Source organism: Marmota monax, unplaced genomic scaffold (assembly GCF_021218885.2).
Source record: "Marmota monax isolate L192 unplaced genomic scaffold, Marmota_monax_Labrador192_F-V1.1 WCK01_AAM20220418_F8-fsc01467, whole genome shotgun sequence".
Lineage (NCBI taxonomy): Eukaryota > Metazoa > Chordata > Mammalia > Rodentia > Sciuridae > Marmota > Marmota monax.
Window position 1 is genome coordinate 27,283 of NW_026693525.1, and position 22,873 is coordinate 50,155.

Genomic DNA, 22,873 nt, shown 5'->3' on the forward strand with positions numbered 1-22,873 from the left:
GATGACAGTGTCAAGGAAATGACCATCAACTTGGGATGGCTAAGGGCATGGAAGAGAAGATCCTTGGCAATGAAGGTGGCAGAGGGTTTGAGAGAAAAAGGAATAGTGGTATCACTCCTAGGGATGTTGAAGTCACTAAGATAAAAAGGATGAAGGTAGAAAAGCCAGTGACCTTAGTACTAAAGTCATCAAGGGAGGCAGAAGGGTGGGCATGATTATGTGGAGATTATTAAATGAGATAATTTGTGAAAAATACTTAACAAAGTATCTGGCACTCAAGGAGTGGGGGGGAGGCATGGTTTTTTTATTAATAAAATAAAAGAAAGATGAATAGTTAATCATCTCCAAACTTCTGTGAGGTAGCTCTTGACCTGGTCAATTTGACTCACTTGCTGTTTTCTCCATTACTTTCTAAAATTATTACTCCTGTTATCATTTAAGTTTCAGCACCACTTTGTTCAGCGTGCTGCTTCTGGGCTCTTTCATGTAAGGAATAGGATTATTAAATAAAAGCTGTCTTGGCAATTAAGTCCATGGTTTCCTTTCTTTCTAGTTACTTTGGACACTTGGAAGGCTGTGGTGCTGATCTACACAAAGAAATTCGAGACACTTACTATCAACTTGTTATGTTTTTGGTCAAAGCAATTAAAGGATTTAATAGCATAAATGACAGGTACTGGATGACTTTTTAACTTCTAGAGGAAAAAAATGTATTTTTTTCTGCAAAGTTGAAAAGAAAGGATAAGATAAAAATAGCCTCTAATCTTATCATTTAGAACTATTCATTAATGTTAATTTATTAGTATATTTTTTGCTAGTCTTTTTTCTGTTTGATATGTACATTAAGTATGAGTTTTGTTTTATCTAGGAGTTTTATAACCTATTATTTTTAGTTTTTGATGTATTATTTGTAGTTTTAAAACTTGAGTATAAAACTATTTTTCAGTATCCTCCTTACTAAGTGGTTTAGATATAAACCTTAAGTCATATGTCTCTTCTGTAAATCTAAATTGCATAACTTTAGCTAGTTTGGGGTGGCCCAATTTGCTGACCTTTACTGCTCAGCCTCTACTGTAAAGAAGGCCCTGTAGTAGTCCTGGCAGAATGGAGAACTTACCTTACACCTTTCAGTCTTCTTTTGCTTAATCTTTGGAAGACGTTTGTATGGAATATGAGTGTTTCTGCTTTCCTATTACAGATAAGATACTGACTTGCATTGCCCCTGTTGTCGTTATGTTGGTTATGGACAGCTCTGTTAACTGTCACTTTTGTGGCCTCCCCCTTAGATCCCTGCTGCCTGCCTTATCCTGTGTTCAGACAGCCCTGCTTCATCTGTTGGATATGGGCTGGGAACCCAGTGACCTTGCCTTCTTCGTTGACATTCAGTTACCAGATCTCCTCATGAAAATGTCACAGGAAAATATAAGTGTCCATGACAGTGTGATCAGGTAAGAACACGGTCCTGTATTCCGCAATTCCTAAAGTAGATGATAAGATACAGGGATCATAGCATAAGGGTGAAGGGCATGGGCTCCAAAGCAAGAGTCTGTGTAATATAGATCCTGGGCTTTGCCACACACTGGCTGGGTGACTGTGGGCAAGTTATTTAATCCCTCTGTGCCTCAGTTTCCTCATCTTTAGAGATAAGATGATAACACAATCAGCCTCTATATTAGCCACTATGTTCTAATAAATATAGGGACTTATATAAGGACTTACCTTATAAGAAAAAATAATTTGCAAGTTTGTTTTTTTTTTTTTTCATTCCATTTTTGACGAATGTCTCTTCAAAGTCCAGGTACACTTACCATTATCTACTTGTGTGTGTGAAAAGAAAGAAGAAAATAGAGTTGGAGGGAGCAGGCTTCAAGAGGGGAGAATGAGGAAGAAATAAATCAGTGAGGCAATTTTTACTCTCAGGAGAGATATTCTGAGAAAAGAAGACACAGCCTTGATCTGCTGCCAGAGAGCAATGAGGGCAGAGAGAGGGAACACAATGCTGGGTGGGCATCAACATGCGGTTTCATCTTCTGTCAGTCTGCCATTATTTCAAGCTTTGTCTGCATCTACATGATACAGTCTTTGGGGGTAGGTCACACCCCTCACACCAATCCTTCCTGGCACTAGCCCAAAGCTATGAAGAATAGACCTAAAATCATTTTGGTGGGATACGTGAATGAATGTATATTTATTTGTTGGTTGGAACATTTTGCATTTGCTATCAAGCAAATCATTTTGTGTTTAAAATACTTGTTGCTAAAACAAACTGAAGGGGCTGGGGATGTGGCTCAAGCGGTAGTGCGCTCGCCTGGCATGCGTGCGGCCCGGGTTCGATCCTCAGCACCACATACAAACAAAGAACAAAGATGTTGTGTCAGCCAAGAACTGAAAAAATAAATATTAAAAAATTCTAAAAAAAAAAAAAAAAAAAAAAAAACTGAAATGATGGAAATTTATAGTTTTGAATCTAAAAGGAACCTGCCCATGAGATTATCTACCTGAAATCCTTTATTTAAAATGAGGAGACAGGACAAGGGCAAAATACAGTCTTCCTCAGTATCCTTAAGAGATTGGTTCCAGGACCCCTCACCAATAACAAAATCTGCAGATACCCAAGTCCCTTATATAAAATATAAACTACCCACATCCTCCCATATACTTCGAATTATTTCTAAATTACTTATAATATCCAATATAATATAAATGATACCTAAATAGCTATTAAGTTAAATAGCTATTACATTGCTATAGCTATTTATACATTGTTACACGATGTTACACATTGTTTAGGGAATGATGACAAGAAAAAACTGATTCAGAACAGACACAATTTTTTTTTTTTCTAATTTTTGATTCAATGATGGTTGAATCTAGGGACATGGAACTCTGGGCTATAGAACCCACAGATACAGAGGGCCTACTCTAATGAATCAAGGCTTTGTAGCAGCTAGTGGTGGAGCCGAAGTCATATGTCCTGACTCCCTTTTTGTGCTGATTCCACTAGGATGTTCTAAGCATGTCCGTATAGAACTTTTTTTTTTTTTTAATCACTGTTTTGGCCCAAGAGCCTGGCACATGATTGGTTCACCTCACCCAGGGTAATCTACTCTGAAAGGGGCTTCTCCATTTTTATTAGCATATATCTAGCAAATAGTAGACAAACCCTGCAGTTTTTAAAAGTAATTGACTTTTCTCTTAAAATGTTTAAAATTGCCCACTCTATTAGACCCATAAGTCATGGAGTCTGCTAACTAGCGCTTTCCTTGGATATCCAGAGATGCATGCTCCCTCTTCTTCTTCTCTCCTCCCTTCCTCTCCCTCCCCCCATCTCGGTTTTTTGTTGTTGTTGTTTGTTTTTTTTATGCTTTTTTTTCTCTTTTTGCCCTCCTTTTAGCCAGTGGAGTGAAGAAGATGAGCTTGCTGATGCCAAGCAGAACTCAGAGTGGATGGATGAGTGTCAGGATGGCATGTTTGAGGCCTGGTATGAAAAAATAGCCCAGGAGGATCCAGAGAAGCAGAGGAAAGTAAGACCTCCCAATTAGAGTGATCTGGAGTTTGGAGAGGAGGGTGTGCTTTGGGCCTGCTGGCAGGATTTCTCCTGAGAGGGCATTCTGGACCTTCACATCTGGTATTAACCTGAGAGGCTCTGCATGCTGATGTGACTGTCAGTGGCCCCCTCCCACAGAACTAGACTCAAAAAAGAGTGTCTTACAAGGCTGATGTACTGTGTTAGGTATCAATTCGTTAATTTACAGTGAGAAATAGAATTGTTACAGGACCTGGGTTCTTGTGGCCTTGGGTAGCACATTTTCTTCATGGAGGCAAGCACCAGGGAGGGTTGTCTGATGAGTGAGGAAGCAGCCATCTGTATACTGCAGTCAGAACTGCATGATGCAGATGAGTAAGGCACCTGGCTCAGGTGGCCTATCCATCCACCTCCACATTAGGTGTTAACTTTGTTGCTACCACAGGTGCCAGGCTTCTGCTGCCTCAGAGTCATTCGTATTTTATGCTTGAGTGCCTACTTGTACTGACCACTTTGCTCATGTGGCACTTCTGCGGTGCTTGGAATTTTTCTCTGGGCCCACAATTGAGCCTTGTGACTTTTTCTCTCTTTTATGTTAATACCTTATTTGGAGCCATTCTGTATTTCTCAAATGATGGGCATATTTCCTCTGCTACTACATATCTACTACTATATGTGACTTACATATTTAGTTCCTTCATTTCTAGGCCCTAAAGATAAACTGTACTATAGCCTCCAAATATTTCCAGTAAACAATCTGCTTGCTTATGAAACAGTGCCTTTACTATCTCCCTAAAGTTTTTTTTTTTTAATTTCCTCATTTTTTTGTTGTTGGTGCATTGTAGTTGTACATATTGATGGGATTTGTTGTTACATATTGGTGTAGGCACACAATATAACAATATAATTTGGCCAAAAGTTTGTTTCTTAGCACTTAAAAGAAAATGCACCTTTTGCAGTGTTTCCTGTGTCTGTGAACACTACCAATATCCAGCCAAAAACCCAAACTAAATATTTGGATGCTATTCTTGGCCGTTCCCTTTTACTGAACCCCACATCAAGTTAGTCACCAAGGTTTCTCACTTCTGCCTCTTGAATACCTCTCAAGTCTGCTCACCTTCCCCTACCCAACTTCTTGCTCAGTTCCAGGCCATGTTACCTGTCCATTTGAACAGCTTCTGTTGTCATCATTTTCCCTGGCTTTCGTCTTGCCCTCTTCAATCCCTTGTTTTACTCAGTGATCAGGGGAACTTTCAGAACATTCAAATCTAATTCCATTACTCTCCTACTTAAAAACAGTCAATAGCTCCTTAGGCTAGCATTCAAGTTCCTTGTGGTTTAACCTTTTCAACTTCATCTGGTTATTCCCCCGCCTTCTCTATATTCTACATAAAGGGTTATTGCCAATTTCATAAACCCTTGTCTTGCCGTCTTTTGCTTCCTGTAGAACTTTCTATATCTTTTACTTTTATCTGATATGTCTAACCACATTTACCCGCTCCCAGCTAGTACCTCTTTCTCCCTCAGGTCTCAACTGAGGAATTAATCTCCTTTGGAAAACCTTCCTTGACCCTCCTAATACCCATTGATAGCCATTCTCTATGTTCTGTAAGCCTCCCAAATTTGTATGTGAAAGCACATATCACACCCAGATGGTCATCATCTGCTTGCTTAAAGGATTTCCCAACTAGACACTTAGTTTATTCAGCTTCAAATCCTAGCACCTAGTATAATGCCTGGGTCATCTTGAGTACCTATTGAATGAATGAGTTGGTTAATGAATAGTGGCCACATTAGAAAGTCTCATGGTTAATTGTGTTTATTTCACTTTACAGATGCACATGTTTATTGCTCGCTACTGTGATCTGCTAAATGTGGACATCTCTTGTGATGGGTGTGATGAGATTGCTCCCTGGCATCGCTACCGGTGTCTACAGTGCAGTGACATGGATCTGTGCAAAACTTGCTTCCTAGGTAAATTTCAAAGACTAAGTATGTCATATTCAACAGTCATAATTATTCCTATTTTCTGTGATCTGGCCGTCTTTTAAAACCCTCCTTTTACTAAATAGATATACTGCCCATTGGTATCCTCTGACTCTGGCTCTATCTCCCCTGCTCAGTGATCAGGTCCACTGCTCTTATATGACAGCCTTTCATCTCCCACTGTGCTGGGTGGGCACTTAATAAATACTCAGGACCAATGGATATATGTTTAGTTGGGTTTCCAGGAATTTTTTTTTTTCTTTGTGGTACTAGGGATTGAATTCAGGGCACATCGATGCTAGGCAAGTGCTCTACCACTGAGCTACATCCCCAGACCTCAGGAAATAGTTTTTGCTTCTGAATCATGCAGTATTTACAAATAGCAAATCACACACACAAAGAAAACCTTCAAAAAATCTTTAACTCATAGGTACTGAGTGAGGCAAAGCATATCAACAGAAGTGAACATTGGACTGCTCTGTGTATACATGGTTAGATACAGCTCCTGTTCTGGAAACATTTATAATCTAGCCAGGAGACTGACTGTATCCACAGATGTCTATTCCAATACAAGGGTGTATATGCTGAGTTATCATTGAGTAGTATAGATTTCTTCTGGAAAAGTTAAGAAGTAGCCATGGTGTTGCTGTAGGAAAGGCTTGTGGAAGAAGTAGAATGAGACTTGGTCTTTGAAGAAAAGAACTAGATGAGTCAAAGAAAATTCTAAAGATGGGGTCACCATCAAGGATAGAATAAGCCCAGGAGGAGAGGAGTGAATGCCTGCAGTGAGTTTAGATGGACACACTTGAGTGTCTGTCCAACCAAGTGATAGATTAGGACAGGTGGGACCCCAAGATACCAGGCTAAGAAATTTGAATAGTTTACAGATAATAGGGAAGGTTTACTAAGCATAATATTAACATGATCAGAGATATATAGAGAAAACAGTTCTGTCTGTGTGAGAGTATCCTTTAGAAGTCAGTGGTTATAAGAGTATTAGAGCCTGAACCTGGTTGGTGGCAGCGAGAACAGAAGTGGTCAAATATGAGGAGTATTAAGCAGAATCTACATCAGGACTTAGAGTCCTGCTGGACTTGGAATAGGAAGAGAGCAGAGCAACCAATCTCCCTGTTTTTGAAGTTCTGGGGATTGAACCCTAGGGCACTCTACCGCTGAACTATATCCCTAGCCCTTTTAAAAATGTGTTTGGTTTTTGGCACAGGGTTTTGCTAAGTTGTTTAGGCTGGCCTGGAACTTGTTATCCTCTGCCTCAGAGGCTGAGGCCTCCCAGGTAGCTGAGATTGCAGACGTGCACCACCACACCTGACTAGCCAGTACTTTCCACGTCTATCATCTAAATCTCTACTCTCTAGATCTGAGGTTATGAAGTCTGTTTACATCTGTGGTTCTTGAATGAAAAAGTAAGAGCAAATACTTGATCATTCCTTAGTGTTTGCTGAGGAACATACCTACAGATTCTTCATATTTGTCAGAGGAGAGTCATGGGAGACAGCTCACAAATTGGCATAGATTTGATTCTGCCAAACAACATTCATGATGGGAATTGGTAATTTATTTAATCAGACTGTGGCACTGGAGAAGCAGGGTCAACATTGCTGAGCAATTCTGTACTGGTATTGTCATTCACATGCTCAGAGCCACTGGGGCAGAGTGTCCTGGTCTCCAAAGGATGCCTGCAGCTCCTACCTTCCTGAACAGTAAATTGGGAGCAATTCTAGTACTGAGATTGGTTTGTTAGAACTTCTGGGAGCCCTGTGCCCTATCCACCTAATACTCCTGTTTTTCTCCAGGTGGAGTGAAGCCTGAGGGCCATGGAGATGACCATGAAATGGTCAACATGGAATTTACCTGTGACAACTGCCAGGGTTTGATTATAGGCCGGAGAATGAATTGCAATGTGTGTGATGACTTTGATCTTTGCTATGGATGCTATGCCGCAAAGAAATATTCCTATGGGTAGGTCTCAGGTGACTTAGAGCCATGTAACCTTTTCTTTATTTATTTCTTCACTTAAAGAGAGGGCTTCTTATTGTTTTCTTTTTCTTTTTTTTTTTTTTTTTTCAGTGGTACTAGGGATCAAACCCAGGGCCTCACACATGCTAGGCAAGTGCTCTACCATGGAACTATACCCCACAGCCCTCCTTTTATTTTGTGGTACTAGGGATTGAATTCCAGGGGCACTGAACCAATGAGCTACATCCTCAACCCTTTTTATTTTTCAGTTTGAGACAGAGTCTTAGAAAATTGCTTAGGGCCCCGCCAGGTTGCTGAGGGCCTCATCAAGTTGCTGAAGCTGGCCTTGAACTTATGATCCTCTGCCTCAGCCTCCCAAGTTACTGGGATTACAGGAGTGTGCCACCACACCAGGCTAAATAAGGTTTTTATTACAGAAAATTTCAAACATACCCTAAAATAGTGCAGTGAGTTTTCCTATACCCATTGCCCAGATTCAGCAATTAGGAAGATTTTGTTATATGTGTTTAGTTTATTTCTTTTTTTTTCTTTATAAAAACATCTTGAAGCAAATTTGAGACCTTAAATAACTTCTTTCCCATGTACTTTGTCTAAAGATTATAAGTGTTTTCTCACATTACCAAAACACCATGCCTTGCAAAATTCACAAAAGGGACTTCTTAGCCTGTTTTCCACAGGCAGTTCTCTAAAGATTATGAAATCCTGAGCCAGGTATGGTGGCACATGCCTGTAATCCCAGCAGCTCAGGAAGCTGAGGCAGGAAGATCATGGTTTGAAGCAATTTTAGAGAGGCCCTTTGCAATTTACTAAAATCCTGTCTCAAAAAAAAAAAAAAATAGGGGGCTGGGGATGTGGCTCAAGCAGTAGTGCGCTCGCCTGGCATGCGGGTTGCCTGGGTTCAATCCTCAGCACCACATACAAACAAAGATGTTGTGTCCGCCGAAAATAAATATTAAAAAAAAATTTCTCTCTCTAAAAAAAAAAAAAAAAAAAATGGGCTAGGGATGTGGCTCAGTGCTTAAGTGCCACTGGGTTTAATCCCTGATATCCCACCCAAAAAATTACAAAATTCTGTAATGTAATGTTATGTTCTATGTTTGTGTTTGTTCATTTTTCTTGTCTTTAACCTTTGAATAACTACAGCCTAGAGGTGACTAATCCCAGAAGCAACTAAACACATGCCCTGGGCCTCTCTTTGGAGCTTCATAAACTCTATAGGCCTTACATATATCTTGCCTTTGCAGCCATTTGCCTACCCACAGCATCACAGCCCACCCCATGGTGACCATTCGGATCAGTGACCGGCAGAGGCTCATCCAGCCTTACATCCACAACTACTCCTGGCTGCTCTTTGCCGCCCTGGCTCTCTATAGTGCACACCTGGCCAGCACAGAGGTTGTAGATGGGGAGAGACTGGACCCCCAGGCCCACAGCAATGCCATCATCCTGCGGAGCCAGTGCATGCAGCTTGTCGGCGACTGTCTGATGAAGGCTCACCAGGGGAAAGGTGACTATTCATCATGCCCAGAAACCAGGACCAACCCTCAGACTGCTCGACCCAGAGGTAGAAGAGTCCAGTATTCCACACGAGGGGCTCACCTGGTGTGGTACTCAAGTCCACAGATTCAGTTGAGAGAAATGATAGCATTCAAGTGGCATTTAGTTTCTCTAAAATATTTACATGAAGATATAAGAAAGTATTAATAATTAAAACTCTAATTATTAAACTGTAATTGGATTATTTAGTATTTTGATCTACTAAATTTCATGAGGAAGTCTAGATTATTTTTAACATGAAGTACAAATCTATTTCCATGTAACTATTCTAGATGAGAGATATTTATAAGTAAAATAGTTGATCTGACTTCACCAAGGATGTTAGGAATAAAGTAAATATTTAGCTGGGCACGGTGGCGCACGCCTGTAATCTCAGCAGCTTGGGAGACTGAGACAGGAGGATTGCAAGTTCAAAGCCAGCCTCAGCAACAGGTGAGGCACTAAGTAACTCAGTGAGACCCTGTCTCTAAATAAATACAAAATAGGGCTGGGGATGTGACTCAGTGGTTGAATGCCCCTAAGTTCAATCCTTGGTATGCCCACCAAAAAGAAAAAGAAAAAAGAAAAATGTTTAACTTCTGAGAAATTCACATTTCTCTCTGATAATGAACTCCCCATTCTGGTTATTTTAGAGAATCAGACCTACATTAGATAGCAATGGGTAATATCAGTGCATCAGAACAAGTTTTTTTTTTTTTTTCAGTTGTAGATGAACACAGTACGAACACAGTACCTTTATTTTATTTATTTTTATGTGGTGCTAAGTATCAATCCCAGTGCCTCACACATGTGAGGCAAGCACTCCACCACTGAGCTGTAACCCAAGCCTACATCAGAGCAAGTTTTTATCTGCCAATTGGAATTTAGAAATCTAGTTAGTGGCACATCTATGAAAGTATAATATTTTTAATTTTTGAAACAGACAATCCTGTTGTATCTTCTGTGTTTTCTTGATAATAAAATGTCCAGACTTTCACCTTCTGAAGTCAGGAACTAAATAGATGTAGATAGCCAGGGATGTTTTTATTAAGTTCTCCTGATTTTGGTTTGTGTAGACCTCAGCCATCTGTTTCTATGCAGTGATAAGTGATTTGAGTCTTTTGCATGAAATAATCTTTGTTATAAACTTTTAACTATTCTCTTTCTTCCCTTATAGGTCTTAAAGCTCTCGCTCTTCTTGGTATATTGCCAGATGGTGACTCTACGCCAGAAAACCAATCCCTCCCACTTAGCGTACCTACCCGCACATCAGAGGAACAGCTAGAGAAGAAAGTGGTCCAGCCTGCTGAGGAGCCGGCAGAGGCAGGCTCTTTTGTGCACTGCAATGTAAATAGCACTTCTCTATGCAGAGTCATAGTTGAGCTCTGAGAGCCATTCACATGATGAAGCAGAGCTAAAATGTTAAAAGTACAGATCCTCGCTAGATCGGGCTGCTGGGTTCACATCCCTGCTCTGTCAGATCTTGGTCATATTACTACAATCTCTGCCTCCATTTTCTCATTTGTAAAATGGGGATGATAATAGCAATACCTATGACATATGGTTGTTGTGAGGAGTTATCTTATACACTTTGAAATAATATGTAAGTGATTAGAACGTGTGCATGGTAAGTTCCATGTCATTGTTAACTATTCCTATTATCTGCCTCCTGGTGGTTTTCCTAATGACTGAACAAGATATGCAACTAAAGAAGTTCTTAGTCCTTGGTAAGCATTGTATATGTGTAGGTATTTTTATGTTCAATCAACAAATAGTTGATACCAAAATCTTACTATTTAGCAAGTAGACACCATAAGTTTATATGTAGTTGCATAGACAGAAAAGCCTTTCTGGGTCCAGGTATTACCTGTGATAGTGACACTTAAAAGGACTGTCTGATGAATATAAAATAATTTTTATTTAATATTTAAGGTAAGGACCTTTAAGACAAAGATTATGTTTAAGATAAACATTAAAATCATTCACCAGAACTTTGGAATTACATTGTCTTCACACAGTGGCACGTGGTACAGGGAGCACATTGAGATCTTTCAGTAAGGCAAGTACCTCTCAGAGTCACAGTTGTCTCTTAAAATGGTCTGTATCCATTCTCAGGAGGTTAGGACTGATGTCAGCTAACAGTATCCAGAAAGGGGGAAGCATAAGTTAGCTCCCACTGGGAGAGGACATACCTTCCCCTGTATGTTTGGTGTTACATGACACTTCACTTTTGGCTGCAGAGAGGCAATCAAATTTGGATTTCCCAAACTAAGAGCTGAGCTGCCTCTACCACACACTGAAGTCTTCCCACATCACTTAGATACCTCATATAAGTCTGCGTGACAATGGGGGAAAGACCCTAAGGTCCTGATGCACACGCATTCATTTTCTGACCCCTGCTCAGAAAATGCAGACTGAGGGCTGTCATCTTGCATGTTGGGCAGCTCACCCTCAGATTCCTAATCCCAGAAGTTTCCCAGCTTCAGCAAGAGCCCCCTTAACAAGTCTCATTGCCAGATGAGATTCTCAAAAGGGCAACAGAGGTATGCTTGTTCATTTGTTAAAATAGAGAACAACTAATACCAGAATGTGTTAAAGAGGGTGCAAGTATGTGGTTTAGAAATGGTGTCTGGTTTGTTTGTTCAAATTATATCTGTTGTGATTTTTTTTTTTTTTTTTTTTAATGCTGGGTATCAAACCCAGGCCCTTGTGCATGCAAGGCAAGCATTCTACCAAATGAGCTATATTCCCAGCCCTGACCAAGTGGTATATGCAATAGATTTATCAACACCTACCGTATTAACACAAAGTAGATTTTATAGAAAACTGATAGATACATAGCCCACAACTCTGTCCCACAGCCTAAGAATGCTAATTTCTAAATTTTTGTTTTGTTTTGTACTGGGGATTCAACCCAGGGGCACTTTTCCACTAAAATGCATCCCCAGCCCTTTTTTAAAAAAAATTTTTGAGACAGGGTCTCACTAAGTTGCTTAGGGTCTTGCTAAGTTACTGAGGCTGGCCTTAAACTTGCTATCCTCCTGCCTGAACCTCTCAAATTGCTGAAATTATAAAGGTGCATCAACATGCCCAGAAGTAACTCTCCCCCCAACACCACTGCCCTGTGGTACTGAGCTACATCCCCCCACCATTCCAAATACCAATTTCTATATCAATAAAATGTCTACATCAGTGGAATGGAAACAGTATCATGCTTCTAGGCTTTAGATTTGGTATAGTCATATTTTCATAATAATATGAAATCTAAACTTTTTTCCTAATGATAAAAATTTGCTTTTCTATTGAAAAAGAACATACATCGCATACATCAAACATAGTCACCATGGTATACTAGAAGGAAATGGATAACTTTTTCTTTTTCCCAAGGGAAGAACTTTCCATACCTGGCTAAACAGAATGTATTAAAGATCTGGAATAGAGCCATTGCTTATGTGACTACAAGGTCTAACAGGGGCATTTGGAAGATGTTTGGAGGAATGTGACACAATGATTACTATCTTAATGAATCATAGATGTATTTAAAAAATGAGTGGCATTTTTAATAATGAATTCAGAAGTTTTTTAATTTATTAAAACTAATGATAAAATTGTACTATAAATAGGATAAATTTTTGTTATTAAAAACCTTAGTTCTTATACACACACCATCATGTTTTTAGGGAAGGAGAGCTGCAGACAAGGAAATCAGACCTTTGGATTACAAGCAGAGAAGTAAGGCAAATGCAGGTATCTTGTTCATGAAGGATCATTCAGGCCAGACCCACACTCCAAATGTACCTGCAGATGCTCACATACCTCCAGGACTTCCAGGTAAAGAATATCTGGCCAGTACCTTATCTCTTTCATCTTCAAATGTACTCTAGCCTGAGCTTGTTGGTTTTACACAATTTTTGAAGTCACCTTTCATTCACTTTGACTGCTTTCCCACCTTATTTATTTCCTGTATTTATTGAGTGTCTCCCATGTGCCAAGCACTATGCTAGACCCTGGGGAGAACAGAGACTGACTCAGAGAGACACACAGAGCCTCCCTCCCTCCCACCTCCCCATTCCACCCCCACTTCCCTGCTGAAGCTCATAGCCTAGGAGAACTTAAGACAGAGGTGTAGGTAAGTGTCATAAGGGACCTTGATATATGAGGATCTGTGGTAGGGATCAACATTCAGGGCAGAAAGTACACCATGAGCAAAGACCCTGAAGTAGGAAAATCCCGGAACAATATAGAGGAGAAGTCCCTCTTGGCAGGTGTGTAGATATGGGATACAAGATAAAATGAGACCTCTTCAGTGGGGTTCCTCTGCAAAGGCTTTAGCTGCTTGCCTAGGGATTCCAGGCTTCTCAGCCTGCCTAAGGAATGCAATGGCAAGGCGAGAGCCAGGTTGTTAGAGAATTCATGCATGATGCTGTGGCTGAAGAGATCAGAAGCAAGCCTCAGCCTCCTTCTTACTGCAGCCCCTGGTGGAAGATCTGTTCCTTCAGCCCTCTGTGTGGAGGTGGGACTGAGCACCTGGCATTCTGCCTCATATATGGAACCAGCTCTCAGAAGGGGCTGACACTCCACATCCATCCAGGCCATCAAAGTCCTCTGGAGTTGGATTCCCCTGAGGACCAGCATGCTGGTTCATAGGCAGCAAGTATTGTCAACTACCTACCATGCTCCAGAGACATTTCTAGGTGCCCGGGTACAATACTGAAAGAGATAAAAATCAGTAGGGCAGACAATAAATATGAAATGTTAAATGATAAAATGTTAGCATCTAATTTAAGAGCAGAGTCAGAAGAATGGGGAGGTGTGAGAGGGTAACTGCCCATTCCATAGGGAGCAGGCAGGCTTCCTTGAGAAGAGGACATCTTAAAAATGTGCTCAGCAATAGTTTTTTAAAGTTCCAGCATTACTCTGGAACAGGATAGCACAGTGATTTACTTGGCATGTATAGAATGTGGCAAAATCTGAAAGTTGGCATTTTACAACACAGATGCTGAAAATTCAGAAGTGTCACCTCAGGAGCCAATAGAGGAAAAGGCAGTTACTCCCAACCCTGAGCAGGTGTTCGCTGAGTGTTCCCAGAAGAGGATTTTGGGATTACTAGCAGCCATGTTACCTCCCCTAAAGTCGGTAAGAGACAGGCAGCATTTCTTTGTAAAGGGGGTAATGTCATACTCAGAAAAAAAAAAAAATGTTGTTATACTAGATGCTGAAGCAGACTGTTAATAATAGTCATCTGTGTACCCCTGAGGGAGGAATTTTCAATTAAAATTATTTTCTTCATTGAGTCCCCACTACATTTTGTATGTATGTATGTTTATACGTGTGTGTGTGTGTGTAGTATATATTACAGTTTACTGGCTTTATTATAATCATTTTTCTATTATTTTATTTTGAAAAATTTTAAGCTAAGAAAAATTTGAAAGAATGAATGAAAATCTATATAGATTTACTAGTTGTGAATTTATCTCTGCATATTTACATATTGCTTATATTTTTTTCCAAGTTTTGAAAATAACTTGAAATGATCACTGACACTTCAGCATGTGTCTCCTAAAAAGACAATCTTCTATATAACTACAGTGTCATCATCATATTTTAAAATTTTAACATTGATAGAGTAGTTTTATCTTATATAGAGGCTATATACAGATTTTTCTAAAATATTCCTTCAAGCAATTTTTTTAAAAAATCAGAATCCACTGAAGAATTGCATTGCATTTACATGGCATACTTATTAGTCTCTTTTAATCGATTTTTCTCTCCTTTTTGTTTGTTGTTTGTTTTGATAACTTAATCCCAAAGTCTTCAAAGAGTCTAGACAGTTCAGATATGTCTTCATTATTTTTTATAATTTTCTGGACTCTGCATATTTTTCTTTTTAAAAAAAAAATTGTAGTTGTAGATGGACAGCATGCATTTATTTTATTTGTTTATTTTTTTATGCAGTGCTAAGGATCGAACCCAGTGCCTCCATGTGCTAGGCAAGCATTCTGCCACTAAGCTACAGCCCCAGCCCCATAATGAAGTTCTTTTTGAACTTCAGAATAATTTTTTACCAAGGATTCAGCTAGCACTTTCATTGAATTTACATATTAATTTAGGAATTACTGACATCTTTATAAGAGTCTCCTTTTTTTGGTGGGAGGGGGGTTGAACAGAGAGGAATTGGACAGAACATTGATGAAACAGAATTTCTCAAGTCTGCAGAGTTTTGGGGAAAGGAGGTGTCCCCAGTACCAAAGATTTGGTCCTCAGATCTTTTGATCCAAGGGCCTTTTTTAGTGTTTGCTGGGAGATGCTCAGACTTAGCAATAATTTTTGCTTGAGAGTTGAAAATGATTAACGAATCAGTCACAGTTCACAGGGGCATGTGTCTGACATGAAAAGCCATGTGTTCCTTTTGGTATATAAATGTACAGGGATAAAGAATGAGTCATAAATTCATACTGATCCCTGCAATTATCATCATAAACCACAGGTTCATTCTAGTTTTTTCCTTTTTTGTCTTTATAACTCCTGTCTTTAACAGTGAGATCCGAGATCCCATTATCATTTATATGATTACTTATTTGATCAACCTCCCAGCTGCCATTCTTCTTCTTTCAGAGGTGTCCTTGTCTCCCTCTAGACTCTTGACACTCTGCCCTGTGCCTCTACTGGTGAATACTTCCTTTCCGTGCCTGGGGCTATCCTGATGTCAGGGTACCCCCTTGCATTGAGGCCACCCTCACCCACAGCAGGCTGTTACTCAGCACAACATTCTCCTTAGGCTTCATGAAAATGCATGCCAGGCTAAACTCCCCACATGGACGCCCTCACCCCTCCACATGTGCTCAGACACTCACTTCAGGCTGCACTGCCACACTGATGCCCCCATTCAGAGCTCAACTCTTGACTCTTGAGCGTGATTCCTGGGAATGCCTTCCTCAACCCATTTGTACTCTGCTGTTCCTGATATGGAAACTCTTTGCCCCATGCTTGGGCTCTGACTGCAGCCCACACCAGCCCAGTCCTTATCTAGATGCCTTCTTCATTCTTGGACACCAGTAACCCCACAGGCTGCCCCTTCAAGGGCATGCCTTCTTGAGAATCATTTTTTATTTCTGAGAACATTTTTTGTTGTTGTTCTTCGGTGCTTTGTTTTCATATTATACACATAGTGCCCTCTTGAATCACACTGTAGATAACAACTCACACCGTGCTCCCTCTTGGTATATAAACCTAGCGAGAGAGAGAATGAATCATAAATTCATTCCAATCCCTGTAATTATCATTGTAAACCACAGGCTCTTTATCTAAATGGTATTTATAATGAAGAATTGGAAACAAAGTAAGTTAATGGGCAGTATTTAAAGAAAGAAAAATAACTTTAAAATTGCTAATTTGTTTTACATGTGTTACATGTTAATGTACTTAGAAAAAGGTTGAAAGGCTATTCATTAATCCGTTAATAGCTGTTATCTCCTGGACATTGGTGAAGGGGCAGATTATGGAAAGCATTAATTTTTGTGTATTTCTGAGTTATTTAATTATTTTACAATGGACATATCAGGAGGGGAAAACATCCAAACATTTAAGTTTACTTTTTAGGGTAAAGGAATTGGAAAGTAGGACCATAAGATGATACTCAAGAATATTTATTTTGCAATTGATCATACACGTGCCATTTATGAAAGCCACTGCATAATTCTTTTGGCACTAGGCCAGTTGTAAATAATACTCAAAGGGGATGAAGAGTTTAGCTGGTCTGGTTGCGTGGATCCTCTACTGAAGAGCTCTCCCCTCTCTTGGCAGGGTCCCACAGTTCCCCTGATAGACCTGGAGCATGTCCTCCCACTCATGTTTCAGGTTGTCATCTCCAATGCAGGCCACCTGAATGAAACCTACCACCTCACCCTGGGTCTTCTTGGCCAGTTAATCGTCCGTCTTTTACCAGCAGAGGTAGATGCCGCAGTGATCAAGGTTCTCTCAGCCAAACACAACCTGTTTGCTGCAGGGGACAGTGCCATTGTGCCAGATGGCTGGAAGACCACCCACCTACTCTTTAGCCTGGGAGCTGTATGTCTAGACAGGTAACCTTGGTTCTCACTCACCCGCCACCCCCACACCACTCACTGTGGTGTCCATTTAGGTCAGAGGACTGACTGGTGATACATTTTAGGTGCTACAGTGCTGTTGTCTGAGAATTTCCTTTGGCCATAGAATTGGTTTAATGGAAATGCTGTCATTCCACATTAAACGGCTGAGCCTCAGCACTGCCTGCTGATTTAACACTCTGATGATTCATATTCTGGTGTATTTTTCCCTGAGAGCATTAAATGTAGGTCTTGGGGTTAAAAATCTATTTCCTATGAAAGGAACATAACCACAATACCAAATTTGGAAAACAGAAATGAAGAAAAAAAGTCAGCCTAATTTGCACCATATTAATACATCAGCTATTTTAGTGTATTTACTCCTGAGCCATTTTTCTGTGTGTAAATGTGAGTGTGCATGTGTGCATATGCACAGGTGACTTTTTATAGAGATTTTTGAAACCATGCTTGTAGGCTACCAACCAGCATCATTCTGTAGTTTTAAAACTAATTAATGAGTAGCCCTTTGCCTCTGGGTCTGCCTTGGAGTATAGTGAGCTGTAACCAGTTGAGTTTGGAGCCTTGTGCTCTGCCACCTAATGGAGCTCTTGCCTTCCAGCCGGGTGGGCCTAGACTGGGCATGCTCCATGGCCGAGATCCTGCGGTCACTCAACAGTGCCCCTCTGTGGCGAGACGTCATTGCCACCTTCACAGACCACTGCATCAAGCAGCTGCCTTTCCAGCTGAAGCACACCAATATCTTCACCCTGCTGGTGCTGGTTGGCTTCCCTCAGGTACAGCAATCAAAGGTCTGCTCACCCCCTCCAGTCCTCATCATGCTTATCAAAGACTTTGTGACATATATACATACTGGTATATTTTTTCAAGATTGTGGGGTGGGGTGGTTTGTTCAACTTGCTTTTTTTCTTTGTGTGTGTGTGTGTGTGTGTGTGTGTGTGTGTGTTTTCTGGTGGTGCCAGGGATTGAACCCAGGGCCTCACACTTTCAGCTTGCATTTTTAAGTTTACCCATTCGATTCATTTTACTAACTGGTAATTGGCTTTGAGTAATGAATAACTGTAATGTATTAAATTACAAAGAACGTCAAAAATTGTCTTTCCCTCTGGCATTTATCTTGATCTCATTTCTAATCTTCATGTCTCTCAACTGACTGAGACAAAGAGGGCTATAAAAATATGGCATGTCTGCAGGGGCAAATCAATTCTGTGCTAGGTGTGTGCGACATCCTTTGGACTTAGAGATGAAAAGAGCCCTATCCTTAAGTGCTTGTTGAAGTCTGAGGCACAAGAAAAAGGCCCGAATTTGTCCGTGAATACTCTTTCCTGTCTCAGTGTGCTGTTGAGTTGCCTTTTCTGTCTCTCTCTCATGTTTTAGGTTCTTTGTGTGGGGACCCGCTGTGTTTATATGGATAATGCCAATGAGCCCCATAATGTGATCATCTTGAAGCACTTTACTGAGAAGAACAGGGCTGTGATTGTGGATGTCAAAACTCGGAAAAGGAAAACAGGTTTTCAACATATTTACTTTTTCTAAGAATGGAATAAATTGTCTAATCCTTGCATGCCCTAAAATCAATGAAGATATTATGGTTCTTTCCCCTGCATATGACTTCTTTAGAAAGCAAGTTCCCAAGCTACTTTTTCTTGATCTCTGAAATAATGTGATAGAACATAATTTTGAAGGCCCTTTTCCATGCTATAATTTTGTGAATATAGCTCTATTTTTTCAATTGGACAAATATTTAGGTTTTGAACATTTCATTTTACCATTTGCAGGTATCATTTGTTTTCTTATGGGTAATTTTAACATAAAGCCAGGTGACTGCACACTGAAGATTATGTTGGTATCAGTATGACTTTTCATTTTGTTTTACTTAAAATATTACAACTTAAGTTCTTTTGACTTAATTTTCAAACCCCAAACAGTATGGAGTATCTAACCATTATGTTCTCCGTTCACCTTCTGAAGTAATCAGCTTTCTCCTCAGCTTTAGCACTAAGCAGTGCCAGTGTTGTTAGAATATTTTTTAGTTGTAGTTGTTGATGGACCTTTATTTTATTTATTTATTTATTTTTATGTGGTGCTGAGGATTGAACCCAGTTCCTTACACATCCTAGGTAAGCACTCTACCACTGAGCTACATTCCCAGCACAATCTGAGGGTTTTTTTCGCATATGAATGAATGTTCAGTAGTTCCCCAACCATTTGTTGAGCAAACTGTCCTTTCTCTATTGAGTTATCTTGGTACCTTTGTTAGAAATTAATTGGCTTATATGCATATATCTATTCATATAAGATTCTATTATGTTTCATTTTTCTCTATGTCTGTCTTTTACATCAGTACAACACTCTCTTGACTATTTTATTCTACTAAGACTTGAAATCTGATTCTTTAACTTTTTCTTCTTTTGGAAAATTTCTTTGGCTCTTCTAGATTTTTGCCTTTCTACATAAATTTTAGAATCAGCTTGTCATTTTGTATTAAAGAAATTGCTGGTAATTGACTGGCATTGCATAGAATCTATAGATCTGCTTTGGGAAAATTGACTTCAAACTCTGAGTTTTTTTGATTCATAAGCATGATATATATCTCTCCATTTATCTAGGGAATAAACCTTCTCTCATTCCTGAATTGGTAATTTGTATCTTTTCCTAGACAGACATTTATTATTTGATTTTTTTTTCAAAGGATTTTTTTTTCCTCTTTTTTTCCTTCCTTCCTCCCTTCTTTCCTTCTTTTTTTCCTTTCTGTTGAGAGCCACAGCCGAAGGGGCCCCAGCAAACTTCCAGCTGCCAGCAAACTTCCAGCTGCTGGCTGATGATTGGCTCACAGCGGCCCCAGCAACATCTAGCTGATTGGCTCCTCGGCCCCAGCAACATCTAGCTGATTGGCTCCTCTGCGGTGATGCTCATTGGACTGTTTCCCTGCCCTTTCAGACCACGGAGCTGCTCACTGGGGGACTTTTTTGGCTCCGCCCACGTGACCCAGCCAATCGGCCTCAAGAGCAGGAGGATTGTGGGAGGTGGAGAGAAGCTTGTGTGGGAGAGAGAGGCTTGGGGAAAGCTGGTGGTGGCAGTTGAGGCTCTGAGGGTTTTTCCTGAGAGACTATTTTGTTTGTCGTGTGTGGTTCTAAAAATAAAGTTAGTTTCTTTTGACAAGTGGCTCCTGATTGTGCCCAGCCAGACTGCGGCATTTGGTGGCTCGCACGGGGAGCGACTGAGGGTAAGTGAAATTGCTCGCCCCTGAGGGCAGGGCGAGAGGATGGGTAGCCATTTTAAGATTCTTCTTTTGTTATTTTGTTTCACTTTTGTTTTAAGTTGCCTGTCCCTGGAGATGAGTGAGACGGAAGAAAAACCGCTCACATCTGAGGAAAAACTATTTACGTCTGAGGAACAGATAGGGAGAAAGGACGGATGCCCATGTCAGGAGGATAGAAAGGCTATAATGACTTTTTGTTGTTCCCTTTTTATTTCATTCTGTCTCGGTTTTGTTTGGCGTCATCTTGTTGGGTTGTATTATAGTAGAAATACGGGATCAGAAATTAGTAAAAAACAAACTGAAAGAGTGTTAAGTAAATTGTTAGAGGAAGGAGGCATCCCAGTAAAATCAAGAGCAGTCAGGGTATACGTTGATACAATACAAAAATGTAGCCCATGGCTTTTTAAGGAGGAGTTGTTAAATATATCACAATGGAACCATCATGGTGAAGATTTAAAAAGAATAGAAAAGAAAAGCCCAGGGACTCTGCCAGTTGGCACATTGCCATTGTGGACGTTCATATCTTGTTTGCTTAGTCCAAAGCCTTCAGTTCAGACAATGGTAGAGGAAGGAGAAGACATAATGATTCAAGTAAAAGAGAAGGTCTCTCAAGTTAGTCAGACAGAGAAAGAAAGTGTAAAACAGAAAAAGCCATCAGGGGGAAAGGTACAACAGGAGACTGCTACTAACACCTTTCTATCACCAGAGGGTGTAAGTGTCCAACCAACAGCACCACCTCTACAGGAGACTGCTACTAACACCTTTCTATCACCAGAGGGCGAAAGTGTCCAACCAACAGCGCCACCTCCATATGCTGGGAGGCCCCCAACCCCCACAGTTGATAGTTGGGATCCTGAGACAAGATCTCAAATATTAACATGCCCTGTATTTGAGGCAGGAGGGCAGCGATTTTACCAAGTTTTAAATTTCAAAACAGTGAAGCAGCTAAAAGAGGCTGTAACAACCTATGGTCCTCAAGCACCCTTCACTGTAAGCTTGGTCGAATCCATTAACAACTTGAACATGACGCCAGCAGATTGGGCTAATATGTGTAAAGCTGTGCTAAATGGAGGACAATACCTGTTATGGAAGGTTGCCAATGAGGAATTTTGCAAGGAGACGGCTAGGCGAAATGCAGCAGCTGGTTATCCTCAGAGAAATCTAGACATGTTGTTAGGAAAGGGACCTTATGAGGATCAGCAGCAACAAATTGCATATGATCCTGGCGTATACGCACAAATTGCTGCAGATGCAATTAAGGCATGGAAGACTTTACAAGGACATGGAGGTTTACAAGGTCAATTATCTAAGGTAATACAAGGAGCTAATGAACCTTATGCTGAATTTGTAGATAGGCTTATTCAAACAGCTACCAGAGTTTTTGGGAATACAGAACAAGCAATGCCATTACTAAAACACCTGGCTTATGAGCAAGCGAATCGTTGGTGCAGAGATATCATTAGACCATGGAAACATGAAGATTTAAACACATATATTAAATTATGTAGAGACATTAATGAACAAGAGCAAGTCGTGGCAGCTGCAGTAAAACAGGCTTTAGATGCCAGAGACATTAATGAACAAGGGCAAATTGTGGCAGCTGCAGTAAAACAGGCTTTAGATGCCAGGCCAAGAACATGCTACAATTGTGAACAAACAGGACATTTTAAAAGGAATTGCCCCATTGGAGGAGGGTTTAACAAAACTAGGTATCAAAGGAGTAGAATACCAGGTATTTGCCCACGATGCCGTAGAGGGAGACATTGGGCTAATGAATGCCGTTCTCAAACCACCATAGAGGGTACTCCATTATCAAAAAACGAACAAGGACCAGGTGTTTATCCACAATATCGTGGAGAAAGGCATCGGGCTCCATTGCCAAAAAACGGACAGGGGGGCCCAATGCTCCGGGGCCCAAAACCACAAATATACGGAGCACTGGAGGAACCCAGCAACCCCATCAGGGTAGTGCCCAGGACACATTGTCCATCAGATCCCTCATCAGACAAACCAGAGGGAGCGCAGGGTTGGACATCTGCGCCTCCGCCAGAGCAGTACTAACTCCAGAGATGGGAGTTCAAATCATTCCCACAGGGGTGAAAGGACCTCTTCCCAAAGGAACAGTAGGCTTATTATTGGGACGCAGCTCTTCTACTCTAAAAGGACTTATGATAAGTCCTGGGGTAATTGATCCCGATTATGAAGGTGAAATAAAAATTATAGCCAGTTCTCCAAAGGGTATATCAGTAATTTCACCAGGAGATAGAATAGCACAGTTACTAATAATACCCAGCCTACATGATAAATTTTCCAGTCGTACTGTAGAAAGAGGTTCCAAGGGATTAGGCTCCACAGGTGTAGATTGGGCTATGCTTTCTTTAAATTTAGATTCTCGCCCCATGCTAAAACTAAATATTCAAGGACATGAATTTAATGGGCTACTGGATACAGGTGCAGACCTTAGCA

The 22,873-nt window shown here is 40.5% G+C and overlaps 1 protein-coding gene across 1 annotated transcript in view; it reads left to right on the top strand.

The window, feature by feature from the left end:
- LOC124102278 (zinc finger ZZ-type and EF-hand domain-containing protein 1-like) overlaps positions 1-22,873 on the top strand; it is a gene marked incomplete at its 5' end in the record, with an annotated part of 55,529 nt that overhangs the window by 26,978 nt on the left and 5,678 nt on the right. The window contains 12 exon segments of the mRNA XM_046458510.1: positions 554-673; positions 1,287-1,448; positions 3,395-3,524; positions 5,362-5,500; positions 7,324-7,489; positions 8,752-9,014; positions 10,221-10,390; positions 12,724-12,874; positions 14,040-14,179; positions 16,847-17,124; positions 17,747-17,921; positions 18,523-18,655. Of these exon segments, the coding sequence (XP_046314466.1) occupies positions 554-673; positions 1,287-1,448; positions 3,395-3,524; positions 5,362-5,500; positions 7,324-7,489; positions 8,752-9,014; positions 10,221-10,390; positions 12,724-12,874; positions 14,040-14,179; positions 16,847-17,124; positions 17,747-17,921; positions 18,523-18,655 (2,027 nt within the window).